General features: G+C 37.1%; 1 protein-coding gene across 1 annotated transcript in view; it reads left to right on the top strand.

The window, feature by feature from the left end:
• The window catches only part of LOC110098887, a gene marked incomplete in the record, with an annotated part of 152,348 nt that overhangs the window by 9,805 nt on the left and 123,047 nt on the right, over positions 1-19,496 (top strand). Inside the window, 8 exon segments of the mRNA XM_020825834.2 lie at positions 8,212-8,345; positions 14,182-14,328; positions 14,433-14,590; positions 14,710-14,878; positions 14,964-15,062; positions 15,670-15,747; positions 15,977-16,036; positions 16,133-16,294. Coding sequence (XP_020681493.1) covers positions 8,226-8,345; positions 14,182-14,328; positions 14,433-14,590; positions 14,710-14,878; positions 14,964-15,062; positions 15,670-15,747; positions 15,977-16,036; positions 16,133-16,294 — 993 coding nt within the window.

The raw sequence follows: 19,496 nt of genomic DNA, 5'->3' as shown, positions 1-19,496 counted from the left end.
GACCAACTTGGGCATGATCTAAGAAGAACCTATGAATGCATGTATGTGTAGATGATTCTCCAAATCCGGGAATCTCATAATTGAAAGCAAACAAGTATTTGATTTTGCACAATGTTGTACATGAACTTAATCAACAACATATTTTGTGAGATTTACAACATAGACTTTGGAAAGTCTATGGGAAACCTCACAATGATTTGATTTTCAGTGATTGATTAAATCCATATTCAAGCACTCACAAAATTTCATTGGAGTCCACAAATTTCACCACATGCACATCTCTCGTAACTTGTAAGTCACTTTTGTCATGAACGAAGAAGGGTGCATGCAATTTATGGAGGAGTTTCAAGATTGCTACTCTAAGTTTTGTATGGTACAAGATACAAGCTTAATTGATTCTTTATGTTGTGAGATTTGTTACATAGACATTTGAAAGTCTATGCCTCACAACGACTAGGAAGCCCAAATCAATTAAACTCAACACATGTATTAAACAAAACTCTAGAGGTAACTAAAATTATGCATGCAAAAGTTCTCCTAGATTTGGGTGTCTATTTGTTTTCATGACAATGCATCTAAATGAGAAATGCATGCAACTAGTTACAATCCAAACCTATGCATCATCATTGACTTTGAGGTCAAATGATAGCGTCTACCCTAGGGCATGATTGTGGGTGATGGATTGGGCACAATATGAATGATATTACATGCATTTGGGGGGGTGTTGGATACCAATCCAACACCCCTACGCGTATTGGCATGCCTCTTTGGCTCTCACAAGAGAGCAAACAAGTGAACAACACTAAATTTTCACTGTTTTGCGGAGAGGACAGCCAACGAAGGGTTTTAGGGAAGCATAAAACGAAGCTTCTAAGGGACCTATGGCTTGGGGACGTCATCCACACATCAATTGGCCATGGGGGGACCCTAGGTTTCACTAAGTTTCAAAGGTATACCTTCCCCGGTTTGTCCTAGCGCTCCAAATTCCTGTCCAAGTTGCCGTCCAAGCTCCAATTGTTGTCCAAGCTACTCCGGAGGGTGGATTTGCTGTCCAAGGCGATGTCAAGTCTCCAAACCACTGTTTGGGAGGTTTTGGAGGCTTGCTTTGCTGTTTGGAAACTTCCAACAGCCTCCAAATTGCCACGGGCTCGCCGGAGTTGAAGGAGGAAGAGGGAGAAGCCACTAACTTTGCTGATTTTTGCTGTTTTTGATGTTCTTGGAGACTGATTTTGACATCCAAAGTGATCCAAAACACTGATTTTGCTATCCCAACGTCACCGGAGCTGATTTGGAAGGAAGAAAAGGCTTCCTACCTCCTCTCGGTAGAAGAAGAAAGCAAATCGAAGCAGAAGAAAGGTTCCTTTCAGCTAATGAAAGGAGAAATCAGCAACTAGAGCAGGAGAAATCCCTTCTTCACTTAATTTCAACTCAAAGAAATGCTGCAGGAAGAGAAAGGTTCGGCCGGCCTTGGAGAACCGGACCTGGAGGACTCAGCGGCCAAGGGAGACGAACACCTTGGGGACGTCGGAAGGTCTGGACGGGGTCAGACGCACGAAACCCACGGAACCCTTCCTCTTCCGCCTCCTTCCTCTCGCTCTCTTGCTCTCTCTGTCGGGGCGGAACAAAACGGGAGCCTTCGACTCCCTCTCCCTTGCTGCTGGATGCGACCAAGGAAGAGAGCCGCTCGGCTCTCTCCTTCTCCCCTCCTCCCGCGCCTGGAGACGCACGCAAGGGGCCGTTTCTCCTTCTCTCTTGTTCTGTCGGGACATAACAACACGGAGAGAGCCGAGACCGTCTCCCTCTCTCGCTCTGGTCGGGACGGACAACACAAAGGGAGCCGAATGCGGCTCCCCTCTCCCTCTCATGCTCTTTGTTTCGCACGCCAGGTGCAGGTCAGCCGCCCAATTCGCCCAATCAGGCCTAGCACACGTGAAAATAAGGGTTTTGGGGTGGATTTCATGTAAAATCTCAACCCTTGATTTGGAAATTGGATTTGAAAATTTAATTTAGCCCCAATTGATAAATTAGTGCTGAAATTGAGCCCAATTTGGACTCGACTCGAACCGATTGAGTCGGTTTGGGTCCGATCAAGTTAATTTCATGAAATCGAACTTGAAACGGCGCCGAATTATGTCGAATTGAGCTCGACGATGCTCGACTGGTTTTGATTTGATTTAAATTAAATTAAATTTGATTTAATTTAATAAAATTGAGGCTTAATTGGATTAATTTCACCTCGACGATGATCAATTGAGTTGATCGAGCGCGATCGAGCCTAGTCGGGCTCAATCGGGGTCGAGTCGATGCGAAAATATTCGTCAACAACTCTTAGCAGCTTAAAACAATGAAATAAAAAATAAAGGGGGTCACACCACCTTAGGCTAAATCACATAACCAGAGATTCAAAACTTTCAAGATAAACTCGAAAATAACATGATGCCAGAATAGTAGCTTCAAATAAAATTCCTAATCTAACAATGATAATTAATAAGCATAGAGGCACACTCAAACCCCTACGTTTACTAAGCTTAGCAGAAGTAGGAAGGATCGTCCTTCGTGACTACAATCAAACACAAGATAGAGTTAGATTCAGGAAATACTTTGAGAGGGTAAAGTAGAACCTTTTGTCAAGGATCGGTGGAGATCCTCCACTCAATGCCTTCAAACTGTTCGCCGATTGCTTCCACCAAAGCGTCCAGGATGCGCTCGATGTAGTCCTCGACGGTGTGATCGATCATTGTATTAATATCAAAGAAAGTGGATTGGAGGATATCTACGAAACCGTCTTCATCGTAGGTGAGGCCGTATTCAGTCTCCGGATCTGCCATTCATAGGGGCTCGATAGCAAAACTCTTCACAACTTGATGGTGCACTTGGAGATGGTTGAAAGAGAAAGAAGTTTCTTTTATAATTTGAGAGGGGGAAGAGCCAAGACAAAAATCTAAAATAAGTTTCAGATTTTTGTAAAGGGAGGAGAGGGATTTAGGAGAGAAAATCCAAGGTGGGAGCCTTGGGAAAATTCGGCCAGCAGCAGGGAAGGGTTTTAAACTCTTTCCAAAGGGAGACAATGCAGCAAGGAAAGATTTTAGAAGAAATCCAATGAGGGGGGCCGGCGGTATGTGGAGGTGGGGAGGATTAGGGATTTATTTCCTAATCCTAATGTTAGGTTTTAGGAAAGCAATTAAAGACTTGCTTTTGAAAATTTCGGCTATCATGAGATTGGGAAGTCTTTCTAAAGAAAAAGAAATTGGTGTTTAGGAAAGGTTTCCTAACTCAAGCCTAAAGGGGGAGGGCCCGGCGGCAACAATGGGGGAAAGGGATTTGAGCAATTATTTATTGCTTGCTAGTTTGGGATTCATAAATTAGGAAAGGCAATTTTAAAATCCCAATCAATTATAAATTGATTTGATTGAGTTTTAAAGACTTTCCTAAAATAGATTTGGCATATTAGGAAATATTTTGAATTTCAAATCACTTGGATTTGAATTCAAAGTTAATTCCAAATATGTTCAATTCATAATAAGAAATAAGGAAGAAAGGGAGGGAGAGTAAACCTAAGGGAGGCCGGTGGCTAGGAGAATGTGGCCGCTGGTTTTGGACGAGGGGAAGTGGGGTTGATTGGGTGGGGTTTGGCCGTGGAGCTAAAAGGGGTGGACGGGAGGGATGGAGATGGCTCGGGTGAGATGAAAGCCGGCGGCTAAGTGAATTGGAAGGAAAGGGGAAGGAGTAGAGGATAGAACCACGAACCCGACTTATCTAGTTTGGTGGGTGTTGCGCAAATCTCCGTCTTCTAGAGATTTCTCTCCGATTTCTCAAGTTCTCTCAAGAACTCCAAGCAAGAAGACAAAATTCTCAAATAATCATTCATTCAATTCTTTGTTTAAAAATAATAAGCAATGGTCTATAAATAGCCTGGTACAAGAGACTCAAAATAAAAGACGAACATGCCCTCAGGGCTTACATACGACATCCCTTTACTAGAAGGGTACAACGGGAAATAAAATAAAACAAATACATAAATAACCATAACATGAATAAAAAATACAATGACTCGATCGTGACCGTAGATCGGCGGCCACGCTTCTGATAAACCTTCCACGATCTGATGTCCCCATCAGTTTGACTGTAAACGCATTAACAAATAAAAGTTACTTTATTGTTTTTTTACCTTTCAGTTTTGATGACATGCAGCTATACAGGTCGAAAAATGATCACATTTATTTGATTAAATTAAATTGCATTACTTACCCCTTGCCAAGTTGCTTCTCAACTTGAGCACCTCGTAGCCTTTTTCTCTTGTAAAGTACCTACACAATCAATGATGTAGAACGGGTAGGAGGTTTTCAGTCCTATGGGTCTTGAAGAGCAACTCGTGAAGTTTAAACAACAGCTTTTGACACTTGGGAAATTCTGGACAGCAAGTAGCCATCCTGGGATAGCGATTCCGGACAGTTCCGGGCAGCCACGGTCACTCCCAGAGGGGCTGGACAGCAACAAACTGCTGCGGGAATATCTGGACAGCAGCTTTGGCAGCAGGTACAGCAGTTCGTGGTCTTTCAACGTGCTGGACAGCAAGATATTCTTGCTGGAATTTCCAGGGCAGCAGCAGTTTGAGGCTTCTGTAGGGTGGGGAAGCAAGGACGGTGGCTGGAATTCCTTGTCTGCAGTGGCAGAAGATAGAGGGCTTAATTTGGGAAGGAGTTTTGGGAAGGATTTAATGGGGAACAGCTAGTGCATGGGACTTGGAAATTTCGGCCAGCAGGTGAGAACAGGGATGAACGGGATTTCCAATTAAGAATAATGAGTTTTGGAAGGGTTTAATGAGGGGGATGCATGGGTGAGAGTTTCGGCCAGGAGAATCTCAGGTTTTGAAAATATTTCCAAGGAATTACTTTGGCTGTTAGGAAAGATTTCCTAATGTAATTCCAGAAATTTGGAAATTAATTAGAGGCTATGGACGTGAGGAATAAAACTGTTACAGGAATTGAAATTGTTTCCAAAAGGATGGACTGCAGTTATGTTTCAAAATTCAAAATGTTTTGAATTTGAAATGAGGGATTTGTGGAGGGAAAATTTTGAGTTAATGAGGGAGTTAATTAGGAGCATTAATTGGCAAAGTGAGACAATAAATCAGATTTTGAATTTAAATTTCAAATTGATTTCAATTAAGCACTTTCCAAAAATAGATGAACTAAATTAGGAAAGAATTTGAAATTTGAATTTGAATAATTTCAAATTCAAATTAATCCCTAAATTAACCCAACCAAATTAGGAAATCCAAAAGGGGGTGGGGAGGAAGGTTCGGCCGGCGGCTAATGAGGTGGAGCCGACGGCATGGGTTCGGGTTTGGGGAGTATGCCGTGGGAGTGGAGGAGGAAAAGGTGGGGGGGGAATCGGATTAGGGAGCCGGCGGTTTGTGGTGGACGGGGAAAATAAGGTTGGCAATGGGGAAGGGGAAGAGGAAATAAGAAGGAACAAAATAAAAACAAAAGATAGAAGGTAATAACTGCGAGTCTTGGACTCTTCCGAAGACTGACGGGTGATGCTTTGCCATTCTCCAAGGGACTTCAAATCACGAGCCCGGACTCATCCTGCGGCTGGTGAAACTCCGATTCCTTGCCATAGGAATCTCAGTAACGTTCTCTCAAAAGAACACAAGTGTGGAACACAAATTTTGTAATATCAATTATTCTTCCTCATTACAATAGCTTAAGACCCTATATATAGGCCACAACATAAGAAAAAATCAAAATTATAAAATTGCCCCTTCGGCCACAACACTCACATAAACTAACCTAGGGGTAAAACAGGAAATAACATAAAATAAGAGCTAATATTCAGAAAATAACTCATAAATGACAATTTTAATTATAGCCGTCGATTTACGACGCCTCCTGTGATAGATGCGCCAAATCTTCGCGCCGATGTCTGCATCAATCAACCTCTCCTCTCTTCATATAATTTCTATAATTTTTTTTTCCAAAAATTTAATACAATAATTTCATCCCTTTTAGCAACTTACCTCGCAACCAGATTCTCTTTTCTTCATATACCCAATAAAATTATCCTAACAATACAATTGTGGTATAAGTTCTCTTAGCAGCCCTATCAATATTTAAAAGTTCACAAAACAACATGAGTTAATACTAAAATTGCTTACCTTTATTCCTCTCCTTATTGCTTCTCTGCAATTTACTCCAAATATTCCCTCCTACAGCAGCCGAATTCCCGGCCCCCAACCTACTCTCGCATTCGCTCCACAGGATCCACGCAAGCAGAAAATAGAAATTTCTGCTCAGGAAATGAAATGGGGAAGACAGTCACGATAATGCTTTTATATTACAGCTCACATGCTTTCCAGCCATCAGATTTCCCATCAATGGTTGCATACCTACACTAATGGATAGTATAGGATTGTTATATTAGTTATTGCACTCAGTGCTGTGCTACAGCAGCTTAATTGGCTAATATAAATACTGAATTAATGGGCTGAACTAGTGGGCTTAATTCACTAAGTCCTTAGAGCAGCTATTCATCATATAATTAGTATAATAATTAACATAATTTTAGTTCAGCATTTTTAATTAATTGCAAAGAATAAACTCAACAATAATAACTAATATAAAATTTATTTAATTGATAATTAATGTGATAATTTTTTGAACTTATTTGTGAAATTTACTATTTCGAGATAGGAAACAAAATTTGCACCTTTACCTGAAATTTTGTGTATTACAGCTCCTCTATTATGCGTATGCAACATTTATCATTTCATAATTATTGTAGTACTTCTGTCACCGTTAAAAGACACGGGAAGGTATATAATTGAAACAATAATCGAGGTTAGTATTATTACAGTACTTAGTAAGATAACAAGTCTATACAAATGGATCCAATCCAGAACATCTTCAAGAACCTCACACCCAAATCGCAGTTTTTTTTCAAGTTATATTTACTGATCACAGTTATGGCTGGTTGTTCCCTTCATTCTTCATCTCCAACCAACTTCTCAACCTATAGGGGTGGTTTTGCAAGCTTAAGGGTAGGGCAGCTAACACATTCTGGAAATGCAAATTTAGATTTAATATGCGGCTGAAATTTTCCCAGCCTTCCAACAGTTTTCTAAACCCAAGTGGGTAGATAACGCTTCAAGAATTATGGGCAAACTGAATGAAAAACAGAAGTCTGATGAAGGGTGGTTTCCTAAGTGAACAATGCAGGTTTCAGGTATTTTTTAAGTCAACAATTTGCTGGCCTCTTGTCTCCACTGTTTCCCCTTGCTTAATTCTGTTTATGGAAGGAGGTTTTCTAGATAGAATACTGTCACCTCCTGCAATTATGTACGAAACAGAATTTGTCAATTAAGTTATCAGAAGTAAGATTTGATATAATGATAGAATACAAATAGGGAAACAGCGAGCCTTGTTTGGTGATGTTTTTGAATCATTAGACTGGAGTTTGTCAATGAAACCTCAACAATTTAGTGGATGTGAGTCTATCTAAGCATAAGGATGCCAAATTCATCTTATTGGTCGCTGCTGGGAGTTGACTGGGATGAATCCTTAATATCAGGAACCTGTCTCCAATAAGCTGGGATTCTAGGAGAGCCACGAATATTTATTCTGAATGGTTTGGGAGTCCAGAACTACATGCTTGAAGGCTTGGGAACCGGTAAATAACAGATCTCTGGAAATTCTGGACTGTCCCTGGACCTTGGAGGCCTTGAGCTTGCCTCAGTTTCAAGGAAAAGGGGCTTGGGCTTATGGCAAACCAATTTTGGTGAGATCTTAGATTCCACTGTGGTTTCCTTTCCTCACTAGCTCACATAAGCGGAAATCCATCCCAAGGGTAGGGAAATCCTTCCAAACCTGGAAAACCCTGAATCTAATTTAAGAAAAGCTCCTCTCCCTAACAATGACAAGAGGATATTTATCGGAAAACACCTAATAACTCTTAAGCTCCTAATTGCTAAACTATCCCTAATAAGGAAATAAGAAAAGTCTTCTATGTAATTTTATTTAATAGATATGACCCTTTTATCTTTATATGTATCAACTTAAAAGGTAAGATCTTCTTTCAGTTTCTCCTGCTAGTTTCACTTGAGTTGTTTCTTTATCTGTCTGTTATTGTTTTCCTAGTTCGCCTGTGGAATCAACTAGGGTAACCCACTCTTAATTGCAGCTTTATCTTTCTAATGCAACTGTTTTTTAGTTAGCGTGAGCAGCATGTCTCAGTCAAGCGGTGCAATTAAAGGGCAGGCTCTGCAGTTGATTCATGATGGGTTGGAAATAAAGATGTTATCAGTCCTTAAGGATCTGCTTTCATCTGGACCTTTTGAAAAATTTGTAAGTTCTATGTTTGTTCATTAACCATGGATCTTTATCTTCTTATGTTTAAATAGAAATAATTCTAACTGTTCTCATTACTGTTTGGTATGCTATGCCCAAGACTCCACAGTTGCTGTATTCCTAATGAAAAACTTTTCCATTTTTTCCTTTCATTTTGGCATTTCATATTTGTCATGTTGGAATTTAAATTGCATTGGTTTATTGCGGATGCAAGGGAATTATTTGTCTTATAGCATTTCTTATTGTATTTTTGTTGGCATTATTGTTTTTATGTAGTCTTGGTTTTACTTAAAGAAGGAGAAAAAAAAGAAAAGGAAAATGAAATTCAGGCAATCTTCTCAGAATTTTTACCCTTTTTCTTTCTTTTTTACTTTAAATCCTACGATCCAGCTAAAAATTATTTACTGGAAAAAGTTACCTCTTTATGCAAAAACATACTAATGAGAAGATCTTGTTGTCCTATCATTGATTGTGTGCTTGCTCACTTATTTCAATTTGTCATTTATGACTGCTTTGGTGTTTTTTGATCAAGAAATATTTTGTATAAATAAGAGCTATTATATTAAATTGTGGTTGTGATGGTGATTTGGTCTATTGGAAAGATCACTTGGTGATAGTTAAATTGGATTGTAACCTTTCACAAGTCTTATGTAGGTGAGAAATATGTTGGTGGAGGTAATTTGCTGGTCATTGCAAGTTAGGAGTGTAATATGGGTTGACATAGGTTTTGTGCCAAAAATTTCAGACAACATTAGGCTGACTTCAATTGTCTAGATCTCCCAAAATATTGATCTAAAAACCTTCAGGTCACTTGCAAATTAGAGATGAGGTCTACATGCGATTTGGAAGCTTTTATAACTATTTTTTTAGGATTACAAGTGTCAGGTCCCAGAAATACCCTAGTATGGCCGATTTGACTAGTTAGGATTTAGACTTTTAGTGGTAGTATTTAGACTGGAATAAAATTAGGGAAATGACTAGATATAGATAGTGAGATGTCTTAAGATATGTTCTAGAGTTTCTCACAATTTTTTGAAGTGATTAAGGTCACCATAAGTTTCTATACGAGACACATTTGTAATTTCTTTATCATTTTTATAAATAATATAACCATCACGGAGACATCGTCTAAAATAGTATCAATGAAGGTGCTTCTTTCTTCATTTCCTTTTCCATAATATTTTGCAAAACCTTTTCCATTTAGGTGTACGGGTAAATTGCGTTCCCTATTAGTACCATATGAGAGTGTACTCCATCAAGCAATATGCACATCTAAGCATTTCTTTCTAATCATTTCATTCATAAATCATTCAATAATTTTCTATAGTACCTATTCTTAATCATGCAGGCTATAAAAAAATTTTATATGATCATTCGTTGAAGAAAATAAAATACTGTAATTTTGCAATAATTATTAACTAACAATTGCAATCAAATTATAAAAAGCAATGTTGTTACTTTTAGGAATAGGAGCATGATACTCACCTTGATTTAAATAGCTTTTACCCTTTTGTCCTTGCTCTTACTTCAATAATATAACACCTATAATAATGCATAATTCCATACGGTTATTTTAATTTATGTTTCTAATCATATGTCTCTTTAATTAGCTATTAAATATACTTAAATATCTCTTATATTTAATTTATTTTTAAAAGAATTTAATTAATGATAAAACTTATTCTCCTAGCTCTATCATTTAAAAATGGATGAAAAATCATAATTTAATTATTACAATATTCTAAAATAAAATTTCTATATTATTATGATTTTTTTTATAGAATTTAATGATATTTCTCTTAAGTTAAATTATTATTGTTTTCAACTTTCTTATTAAATTTACTCTCTTTTTTCTATAAATAGATAATTATCTTTAATCCTTTTTTTCTATTTAAATAATTTAATTTTTTAAATTTATGAAATCTCATATTAATTTATATTCTATTTACACACACTCTCTCTATATATAATATATATTTTTTGCTAATCATTCTAATTTAAAATCATAATTTAATCTAAATTATTATTACGTAATAAATCCTTATTCTAACTTATTATTATTTACAATATCTAAAATATTATAAAAGAATGTTACCTTATCTAAATGAATCGTTGAGCCTCCCATGTTTGCTCACTCTCTGATGTAGAACGGGTAGGAGGCCTTGCTAGGGAGAGGATCTCCTCTCCGAAATCTGAAGGAAATTTTGATTTCTTTGCCCAACACCTGAGAAGAATCTCAGATTTTCTCTTGGTAGGAGAGAGGTTGTAAGTTCCCAAATCTCCTCTCCTATAATCTGAAAACAATTTCAGATTTTATTAAGAAAAATCTGAGAGGAGTTCTCAGATTTTGGTGGGCTGAGATGTAGAGAACTTGAAGAGGGGTCTAGCCTTGGCTGTGAAGAGAAAATTGAGAGCCAACTTCCTTACAGATTTTGGAAGAGAGAAGTTAACTAATGCAAGCAGGAAAGAGGAGCCGTGACAGAGAGAGAGAGTCGGCGGGATTGAGAGGGGGTGAGTTCATGTTTCCTAAAGCCATCCTCTTGTATTAGGAAATAATAAAGAGCCAAGATATGAATGCAGGTTTTGGCCAGGTAAGAATTACAGGAATTGTATATTTTTTTTCCCCAAAGGAGGGACTTAGAATTAGGAAACAATTAAGTGGAAGTTACTGGGCTAATTGGAGAGGGGGCCGGTGGTAATATCATGGGGATTGGGATTTGGTGCCATGTGTACAAGCTTGCCTAAATTGGATTAGAACTTAGGAAAGTATTTAATTGACTCTATTTAAATTTGAATTCAAAATAGTGTCAATTTAGAAACTTTCCAAAAATAGAATGATAAATTAGGAAAGAATTCAAATTTCAAATTAGTGGAATTTGAAAATTTGAAAACCGCCCAAAATTAAATCACCCAAATTAAGTTTGAATTACATCATAAATGAGATTCGATACTTTCCTAAAATAGCTTTCTAATTTAGGAAACTATTTGAAATTCAAAATTTGAAATGATGAAAATAATTTCCTAAATTATTTGGACTCTTTAGACAAGCATTAATTTGACATTGACTCCTCATTCATGGAGACAAACAAGAGTAGCCGGCGGTGGAGGAGCTAATGGGGGAAGGTGGCCGGCGGCTATGGGGAAAATTCGTGGAACTTGGTATGGAGGTTTGGCCAACGACTACGGGGAGCAAGAAAAGAAACAAAACAAAAACAAAGATAAAATGAAAGATAGAAAATAAGAACCGCGAGCCTCGGACTCTTCCGAAGACTGACGGGTGATCCGTTGCCCTTCTCCAAGGGACTTCAAATCAAGAGACCGGACCCATCCTGCGGCTGGTGAAGACTTCAATTCCTCTCATAGAAATCTCACTACGTTCTCTCCAAAGAACAAAAGTGTGGAACGCAAAATTTTTAATATCAATCAAGCATCCCCTATTACAATAGCTTAAGGCCCTATATATAGGCCACAACATGAGAAAGAAAACAAAAATTATAAAATTGCCCCTTTGGCCACAACACTCAAATAAACTAACCTAGTGGTAAAACAAAAAATAACATAAAATAAAAGCTAAAATTCATAAAATAACTCTTAAATGACAATTTAAATTATAGCCGTTGATTTACGACGCCTCCTGTGATAGATGCGCAAAATCTTCGTGTCGATGTCCGCATCACTCTCTCTACATGTCGCCACAAGACGCATGGCACAAGTTCACACAGCTCACTCTTCCTATCATTCCCTTAAGCGTGCAGGTTTGTTTGTGTGTATGCCCCACTCGAGCCCTCTTGCCTGGTTTTACCTCACTCTTGTTCTCACTTTCATTGCCCTTTCTCATCTTCCTATGTTTCGAATTTATAGTGATGAAGCCCTACAACTCAAAACGATGGAATTTACCCAAGCTCCTCATCTTCCTCATGAGAACGAATCGATGAGCTCATCGTTCCCTTCATATCCCTTGACTTCCAAGTGACGAAAGTGACTTCTTGCAATCCCAATATAGAATATATAAGATTTTGTGATACATAAAGCTACATGTAAGAATTATGCTCACTTGAAACAAACATCCAATCATATCACATATTATTAATCTCATCCTTTTAGGCCTATTGCAATTGCCTATAATATGCAAATTATATATTGCAATATATTAGCACACACGTACGTGTGTATATATATATATAATAATAATAATAATAATAAGTTCATTTCTTAACTTTCTTTTTAAGGCTCAGGTTTCATATCTAGATGTTTAGGTCTAGTTTAATAACCCATAGGCTCTTGAGGTCGTACTGCCTCTATAGCCGTCGGTCTCCTATCATAGCATGTAGGCTTCATCATGCTGAGGTCACATTGTTTCCACTTGGTTGTACTTCTTGTCAGGGTTGCATTGCTCGTACCTGCTTATCCATCATGACATTTTCTCAAGTCTATTTGACCACCCACCGCTTTTATAATATAAAGACAGATATGTATGAATAAAATATCACATCATTACATAATTATGCGTGACATCATAATATAATATAATCACATATCACAAAGAAATTACACATAGAATGACCGTTTAAATTACAATTTTAGGCTAATTAAAACATATAGGAGTGCAAAGACAAATGTCACATAACTAATTTTTATGCATGCACAACTAGACTTGCATATTGTATTAAAAAAATGCATATCTTACCTTGTGGACGCTTGGACTAACCAAGTCGGACATCTCGCATCTGCCTGCGCGTATAGGATTCCTAAACCAACCCAAATCATTAATTGATGATTCACCGTCCTATACAATTAAATCAATTCCTAACTAAAATATCTTCCAAGTTTGATGTCTTATACATGACTATAGGTATGAATTTCCCTCGCACTACGAATATCTTGAATACAAACCAATTACTGTTGAACAAAAGTAATTACAAGTGAGTACAGAATTTGCTGATAGGCATGCTTACCTCCTTCTCTTACTCTAACTCTATTTCCTTCTTTCTCATCTCCCGTTCTATTTATTCTGTCCTGTTTTCCCCTAACTTCTCCTGTTCTACTTCTCTTACTATTATTCTCCTCTTCTTGTTTTTGTTCTCCTCTACCTGATTTCTTCCCACGCTTTTTCCTATACCCAATATTTCAGCATCCTACATCTCCAAACAGCCCTCAAATAGCCCTCAAATAGCCTTCAAACAGCCATCAAGAAGTCCTCAGTCCAAGCCCTTGGCCAACCCTAAGCCTAAACTTGTACAACAAACCGTTCCCAAGGGCTACACCAGGATCCCAACCACCTCGATTCCACCTCCCACTCAATCCTCACCTCTAGCCAGCTCCCAATCCGCCCCAGCCATCTGCTGCTCCAGGTGGAAACTGAGAGCTTCAACAGGAAATTTGCTCTCTGTTTTTGAAGGAAAGGAAGGAAATAGGCTTAGGCAAAGTTATTTATTTAATTTCCCGTCCTCCAACTGAATGCATGTCAGCTCCCTGTTAACAATTTTATCCTTTGTTACAGTGCTTTGCATTTATGAACTGTAAATAGATTTTTGAACTTTGGAAAAAAATGCAAATGGGGTTTAATTTCCTAACTTCCAATCCTTCGTAATTTGACATATAGTTTTATATGTCGATTTTTTTCATTAGACGTGTATAACATAATGTCATTAAATTTGATGATTTTTATGAAAGTTGGACTTTTGGAGTATTTTTAAATTGAGCCAAATTTGGCGTATAACTGGGCAAATTTGGGTTTTATATAAATCATGGTGACGTCTTATATTGGTTACATGCTTAATGTTGTCACCTTTTCTTGTTTTTTATTAATAATTTTCCTTCCGTTGTTGCTTAGCTTCAGGATGTTGAATTGGTTGGACTTTGGGTGGATGAAACTATTATTGAAGATAACCTGGTTTTGGATTTTTTATTCCTGGCTTACTATGATAATTTTTGTGTCTGCAATGCTGTGCAATGGATGAGCTTATGCTCGTTATTCAAGGTCAGCCTATGATGGTTTTTTTTTTGCAGTCTTTTGTATTATCCTACATACCATGTTGTTTTGTTACGTTATTTCTTAAACCACATAATTCTGTTAAATTGCAGGATATACTAGGAGGTGCCTATAACATTGAAAACTTGGCTGTTTCAGTCGAATCGAGAGCTTCATTTTCTCATGCTAAAGCTCAGCTGCTTTTCATTCTTATTGAAACTTTAGATCTAGAAAATCTTCTTCGCATGGTTCATGATGAAGTGTCTATCAGGTCAGTATCAACTATATTTTTGTGTTGTGTACTGCTCTCGTGGTGAACTTTTTGGTAATTGCCTACAAAATTTGTAATTTGTTTGTTAATTTTTTTTTTCCCTCACATGTTGTTATCAGTGAAGGTGGTTTTATCTTTTCCATGCAAGATGTTCAGGAAATGGATTTTCTCGTTTCCACCTTTTCTGGGTTGGGAACGTTTGAAGCTGGGCCTTTGTTTCTTGCGTGGGCAGTTTTCATCTGTTTGCTATCGTCACTTCCCGATTTAAAAAATGAAAGCATTCTCATGGTCAGTTGTTTTGTTTATAATCATTTTTCTGTATTGGTAAGCCTCTTTATGCATTAGATCTTTAAAGCTCGTTTTACCTATATAGGAAATTGACCATGCTGATTATGCCCGTCAAGCCTTTGAGGTTGGAACATGCAACTATTTGCTCGAAGTTCTTCGTAGTGATTGTTTGAGGGATTCAGATGTAAGTTGCTGGATTATAATATTCTTGAAATTAATTCTTATGGCATCTATTAATGCTTCACATTTTAATTTCAAATTCTCTTGGCACATTAATTACAAATCTTTATGTCTTTAATGTCTATGTTCGAGTTTTACAGTTATCACTTTTCATTTATTTTTCCGTGAATATGATCTATGCTGCCAAAGAGTTATGGTCTTAGTATGGTGTCTTGTAATTCACTTGCTCTTTTTGGATGCCGAGATTTGGTTTGTTTAAGTCTTAAAATTGGTAGTTTATATATTTTTTCTACTAATCTTGTAGCCACATTTCAACTGAAAGAGTGACTAAACTTATGGATTCAGATGATTTAGTATTTTCTGTCTTTCTTAATTTATTGCCATTTTTGCATTTCCTTTGTTTAAGAAGAGGCATATATACTCATATATTCTGGCACATGCATTTGTGCTCATATTTCCAATTTTTAATTATCTTATGTCTTGTTAATATTTTAGTTGTTGTCATTATTTGAATTTTTCATGCTATGCTAATCTTTATCCATTGAGTTGAAGAACTTTATGATTACTCAAGGGATGCCTCATGAGAAGATTTTATATTTATGTTTTGGCAGGGTCCAGTTTCTGGTTTTTTGAACATTTTGAGAACATTCGTCTCTGCATTTATAGCTTCCTATGAACTTAATCATCAGGTAACTGTTCTTTGATCCATGAAATGGTAAAGCCTTCTTCTTGCTTCATATCAAATAACATGAGCATTTTCATACACATTAACCTTTTATCTACCCCTTTGTGGTTGTTTTTACCAGCCAGATAAGTTCTCGGTGATCCTAACGAGCCCTTTAATTCTTTTCTATTCAATATTTCAATGCATTTGAATTCCGCAACAGCTTTCTAACTAGTCCAACTCTATTTCTCCAGCCAGAAGAAAACATACTGAGGTTGATTTTGGAAATACTTCGTGAAATTTTCAAGGGGGAGGTTTGAAGATTACCACCTTTTGTGCTGGACAAGCAGCTTACATGATGGATATAACTTTATCTTTGTTTCTCTAAATATTATAATTTGTTGATCCAGGAATCCCTTTCTATTCAATTCTGGGACAGAGATAGTTTTGTTGATGGTCCAATTCGATCTTTGCTCTATATGTTGGAAACTGAATACCCATATCACATAATTGAACTTCTTCATTTACTATCAGCTCTTTGCAATGGTTCCTGGTCTTCAGAGTGTGTGTACGTTATCTATTGCTGCTCCTCGTGTTAATATTTATTTTGTGTTTAATTGTTGTACTTCTTTTGCCTCCAGTTGCATCCTTACATAGTTCATTTTTTGGAACTACAATTACTATTTTCTATGAAAACTTCGTTTTCTTAATAATCTTTTTGTGGAAAAAGTTTATTTTGTTGCTGAACAACTATTCTTGCTCGTTGTGCTAATATTTTATATTTTGTTGTTTAATTGGTGTACTTCTTTTGCTTCAAGTTGCAGCCTTGCCTGGTTTATTTTTTGAAGCTACAATTACTATTTTTTATGCAAACTTTGTTTTCTTAATAATCTTTTTGTGTGATAAGTGTCTATTTTTACTGAACAAGTTATCACCTTAACAGATGATTATTTTGTTTAAATTAACCTATGATAATCCTTGTCCTTATATATTAGAAGTTTTCTATTTGTCATCATCATCATTATTAGTCTTATTTGAACTATTTGGAGTCCGTGTTATCAATACTCATTTTCCATTAGTTTTGGCTTTGTGTTGTCCGAGGCCTTAAACTTATTCATTGAAAACAAATTTTATAATGCAACTGTAGGTCTACCCATTTTCATTTCTATTTTTGACACTAAGATATGTATTTTTCGCCTCTTATTTTACATATTCTAACCACCAAAAGTCTATTTTCAATTTCCTTATCTTCAATAGATGGCACTCTGACATTTGCTTTGACGTAATCATTCTTAAATCAATTTTTTTTTTTTAACTTCATTGCGTATTCATCTTAGAATTCTTGTTTCTGCCAACTTAGATATCAATGACCTTTCTACAACCTAAGATTCATATCAATATTATATCATTGATCTAATTGGGGTTTTATAGTAAACAAGATGATGTAAACTATAATACTAGCTTATCATTAAATGAAAAAATTGTTGATCTCCATATCACGTGATCAATTTGATCGAACACGAAGAAAACGACAGTCGATAAATGCAATATTGCCCAATTTTGGTTTAAAATAAATCACACAAATTTAAAATCATCAAACCACCACTCATTTCATAAAAAAGACTGCATTGATGCGTATGTTGTATCAAAATAATCAACAAAGGACTCCCACAAATGATTCTATTGAATTCGACAAAAATTGAGAACAAAGGATGCACTATCGTGCAAGGTCCATATCAAAACACATTGCCCTTGATGAAAATGTTGAGCGTTTGCTCGTTTTGCGAAATGAATTGTGCCAATGCCTCTGCAATGGTGCGCATGTGCGCATAGGCAAAAGTGGCAGCTTTATAGCCTGGGTTACAGTATGAGGGACCGTTAAAAATTTTCCTCCCACTTGAGATGATGATGAGATTTTGAAATGCGTGAGAACTAAATTTTGTGAATAAAATATGTTTCCCTTGGTATGTCAAAAATCTTATTTCTTGTGGAAATCATACAATGTTAATATCATAGGATAATTAATCTGGCCATCTACAACTTCCATGTTGACATCAATTTCTTACCTTTCAAGATCTGAGATCCTAGGCAATTTACATGCTCACGTGTTTAGAGGGAATACTTGTTTGGAGAGTAGATGTATTAGATTTGGTCTATGCTATGAAGATAAAGGTAGACTTAAAAAGGCTTGGTTAGAAATGATTAGAAATGACCTTTTTTATTAGATTTAAACGAGAATTCAACTCTTAATAGAACACAATAGAGTAAAAAGACTCATGTAGTCGACCCCACGTAGTGGGATAAAGCCTTAATGTTGTTGTTGTTACTGTAATGTGGGATAAAGTCACTTATGTAGTTATGTTTGTGTGTTTCGAGTCTTGTATTAATTTTTTGGTAGAATTATGGCATCAAGTTTTCATAGGGATATCGAGGTGGAAGCTGGCCTGTCAACTACGCTAAATATTTGTTTATGGGTTTTGTAAACTCATGGCCTTGTCTTGTAACCCCATCGTGTCAAGAAAGAGGATGGTGAAATCGTCATCGATAGAGAGGCTTGTTGACAATGGGTGTTGTTAAAGATGACAAGATTGTAGTAGGCCTTTAGTAGCAGAACTTGCACATGATATAAGTTTAAGTCTCTTTGAAAAAAAAAATCCTTCATCAGTTGCTACTTTTGTCGGGCCTTTTTCTAGAGAGAGCTCCCTAGGAATACCTTGCTTCTTTGTTTATGGGTATTTCAAGAATTTGGATAGTAGCATAGAAGGGGGATGTTGACCTGCTGTATAAAACAAAAGAGAAAAAAAAAAAAATTAAAATCCACGTACCTGTCCGGCGCCGAATTCAGCACGACCTCGCTTATTTTCCCACGATCTCCGTATAGGGCTCGCACAACGACATCACATCTCTCACGATCTCTCTGGCAGTCGTAAAAAGAGCCCAAGGAAGGGATTCGCCTCACCCCCGCTCTTGTCTCTCGCTCTCGCTCTCTCTCCCGATTCTCCCTCTCCCTTCTCTGTTTGACGCCGCCCCTGCCGGGATCGGAAGTTATGACATTTTGAAAGGAAGTATGACGGGAGCTCGCTATGATCGCAACTTTCTCCCTTTCACGCGCTTCTTCGGCACCCTTCAACGCTGTTCGACTTCGCCCCTCCAGCGACTTTCCGTTCCTGAGAGATCGGAAGTTGCGACGTTTGATCGAAGGCAACAACAGGAGCCGCTCGCTGTGAAGATAACTTTCTCTCGGTCGTGCGCTTCTCCGGCCTCTTTGCTGTTGCTCGACTTCACCCGCTCGACGACTTTCCATTCCAGTTGGATCGGAGGTTACGACCATCGATCGGAAGCAACAATCGGGAGCTCGCTACCGTGAAGATAACTTTCTACCTCCCGCCGCTTCTTCGGCTCTTACCTGGCTGTTGGATTTCGCTACCTTCGACGACTTTCCCTCCTAAAGGATCAGAAGTTACGGCATTTTGATCGGAGCCGAGATCAAGAGCTCGCCGACAGTGAAGGTAACTTTCTACCCTTCGCGTGCTTCTTCGGTCTGTCCTGGCCGAACCCGAGAGGAAGAAGGGGGGGGGGTTTATTTTATAATTATATTAATTAATTACAATTAATTAAATTTATTATTTTTTAAATTAATTATATTTAATTCTATTTAAATTATTATAATTAATTTAATTAATTAGAATTAATTTTAATTAGAATTAATTTTAATTAATTATAATATGATTAATTATTATTAATTAATCTTAATTAATTACAATTTATTATGGA

Source organism: Dendrobium catenatum, unplaced genomic scaffold, assembly GCF_001605985.2.
Source record: "Dendrobium catenatum unplaced genomic scaffold, ASM160598v2 fragScaff_scaffold_1381, whole genome shotgun sequence".
Lineage (NCBI taxonomy): Eukaryota > Viridiplantae > Streptophyta > Magnoliopsida > Asparagales > Orchidaceae > Dendrobium > Dendrobium catenatum.
This window is presented reverse-complemented; position numbering and strand designations above follow the sequence as displayed.